Below are 2583 nucleotides of genomic sequence, written 5' to 3' on the forward strand. Positions count from 1 at the left end.
AAAAAAAAAAAAAAAAAAAAAAAAAAAAAAAAAAAAAAAAAAAAAAAAAAAAAAAAAAAAAAAAAAAAAAGAATCAAGCCGCTACGGAGAAAAGGTGAAAGAGAGGTAAAAACCTCTCGATATCGGAGTAGAGTTGCAAAGCGGTGGAAGTAGAACGAGGTGGTTGTTCGTCGCCAGAGTCTTCATAACTGCACTTGATTCGGCTGCTTCGAATGAATTGATGGCGTGATTGACGTCCAATTAGAGGTATGGGGCGCTTGAAGGTGTGAAATCTTTGTGATTGATGGAGTACGGGATGGGGATGCCAATATGTATGCGTTGGCTTCAGCAAACTGGCCATCGCGTATCTTCCTGGATTCAGGATCGTTTAGCCTTGGGTTCAGATTTATTGGCCAATTCGGATGCTGAATCTGATCAGATGATAGTTTCCATAGAAATGCATTTTTCATTGAAATCGCATTCTAAATTATGCTGACGAATAAGAGTTCCCTACGCAACAGCTGTTGGGTTCTTCCAGTTTTGGTCAAACAGTCAGAAGATTCTAGACGTTCCCTCACAAAATAAAAATAATAAGATAAAATAATTATTTATTTTTAGAGTTTATCTACCTGTCTAACCGCGATTTAACATGTAATAAATGTTTTTTTTTCCTTAAATATTCAAAAACATGTAGCCAACTACTCTTTTGTCCTTTTTATCCTATCATTTTAGATTTGAATATAAATATATAGTATTTAAAAATATTATTTATCATGACCATATTTTTGACGTTTTAATCACGAACAATGATGTGGACTAACACTAAAAAAATAGGTTATTGTGTAATTTAAAAGACAAATTCAAATCATTACAAAACAAGTGTTGTCCATATTTATTATAAAACGAGACTAAGGAACAAGGTACATATTTAAAAAAACCAAAACCTCTTACACAGGATTGACGCGCATGGACAACCTTTCTATGTGACCACATAGTGTCACAATCGCACTCTTGTGACATTGCGACAATGATTATATAACATTTGTTCTAACCCAACTAACAAGTCGGGTGGAAGTCAAATTTTGCGAACAATCTTGATATGTGGTCAAACCTTGGATCATGTTTGAGAGAAATATTTGTAGAAAACGTGAGAGAGAAAATGCGTTGAAAACAATTTGAAAGAAAACAATGTTATAGGCTAAAAGCAAATAAGCAACAACCACATCTTTAATAACATATACCTCGGGTAGGAAGAATTGACAACCAATCACATCCCCTATAATACATTTTAGGACATTTTAGCTCTAGTGAGTGTAGACATAATTTTGGTTAACGATCATACATCCACTTATTGACATGACAAGAATAGTAAAAACCTAACTACACATGAAAGTAAATAAAGGGGTGAGGATGTTGGTTTAATCCACCATATCTGGTGTGAAAGTTATATCTTATTTATAATCAAATAAATTACAAGTATATAGAAAGAGTAATAAACGGAAATAACAATAAATGGAAAGATACCTATATAATTTGACAAATATCTAAATATTTGCCTTAGAATAAAATATCAAATATAATATACATGGTAAACTATAATTTATTATTAAATATCCTTAACAAGGGGGTTTGGAACGGGCATGCGGCGGTGGACAACACATCCCTAACAAACATGTTTGAGATATTCGACACGCGATCATAGGCAACACACCTTGGACAAGCATGATCATGACATCCTTAACCACTCAATTGGTTGACGTTGTCGATGTAGGATGAGGCTGACTTTAGGTCTCCTACGTGTTTTCAAATAATCTAAGTATTGAAGAGTCTCTTCCAATTTGTTGAAAATCCCTTCTGGGTTTGTCGACTCTTCGAGTCTTCTCTATTAGAGCCTATCTTACTTTTTTTGCGGTGGAATTCTTCTTCATGGCATGAGGTCATACCACCTCCTTTGCTTGGTGTCTTCCTAGTCGAGATACTAACGTTTTAAATTACTGGCGTGGACAATAGGATAGTCTACATCCATGAGAACAATTGGATCCTACATGATGTCTTCTCGACCTTTTGAATGACTTCGACCGGTCCATAATATTTCGCATTAATCATTTGTTTTTGCTTCTTTGAAATTGGATTTGATCTAACCTTAGCTTGATCAAAACTCTTTCTCCATTTTGGAATTGTAATAGTCATCGCTTTCAACCGACCCTTCTCTTCATCCATCTAAATGGTCTTTTTGAGTAAACACGAGTTACTTCAAAGGTTTGTGATATTAACTAATGCATCTCAATCATACAATGTAAACTTGAAAGAAGTTGCGAAGAATCTTATTCAAATTACCACAAGATGAAGTCAAGTTTTATTAAATTTGAACTCAAGTTGCAATTAATTTCATATTAAGAAAATCAAGCTTCATTTATGCAACAAAGGCTTCAAGATATTTCAACTCAAGTTTCATTTATTCTTACATGGTTACAAATATGATGTATTATTAAAATCTAGATTTATAGTGTTTTATTAACGTATTTTTGTTACATTTACATAGTGACTAATTATGGTCATAAAGTATTAGATTACAAATCTTGAAATGCCTCATGGAAGGTGACG

General features: G+C 33.4%; 1 protein-coding gene across 1 annotated transcript in view; it reads right to left on the bottom strand.

Moving 5' to 3' along the window:
• LOC111481851 overlaps positions 1-515 on the bottom strand; it is a 10893-nt gene extending 10378 nt beyond the window's left edge. The window contains exon 1 of the mRNA XM_023127425.1: positions 114-515. Within this exon, the coding sequence (XP_022983193.1) occupies positions 114-340 (227 nt within the window). The 5' untranslated portion in view covers positions 341-515. The remainder of the gene's footprint in view (positions 1-113) is intronic.
• Between the last annotated feature and the right edge of the window lie 2068 nt (positions 516-2583).

This window comes from Cucurbita maxima, unplaced genomic scaffold, assembly GCF_002738345.1.
Source record: "Cucurbita maxima cultivar Rimu unplaced genomic scaffold, Cmax_1.0 Cma_Scf00007, whole genome shotgun sequence".
NCBI classification, from domain to species: domain Eukaryota; kingdom Viridiplantae; phylum Streptophyta; class Magnoliopsida; order Cucurbitales; family Cucurbitaceae; genus Cucurbita; species Cucurbita maxima.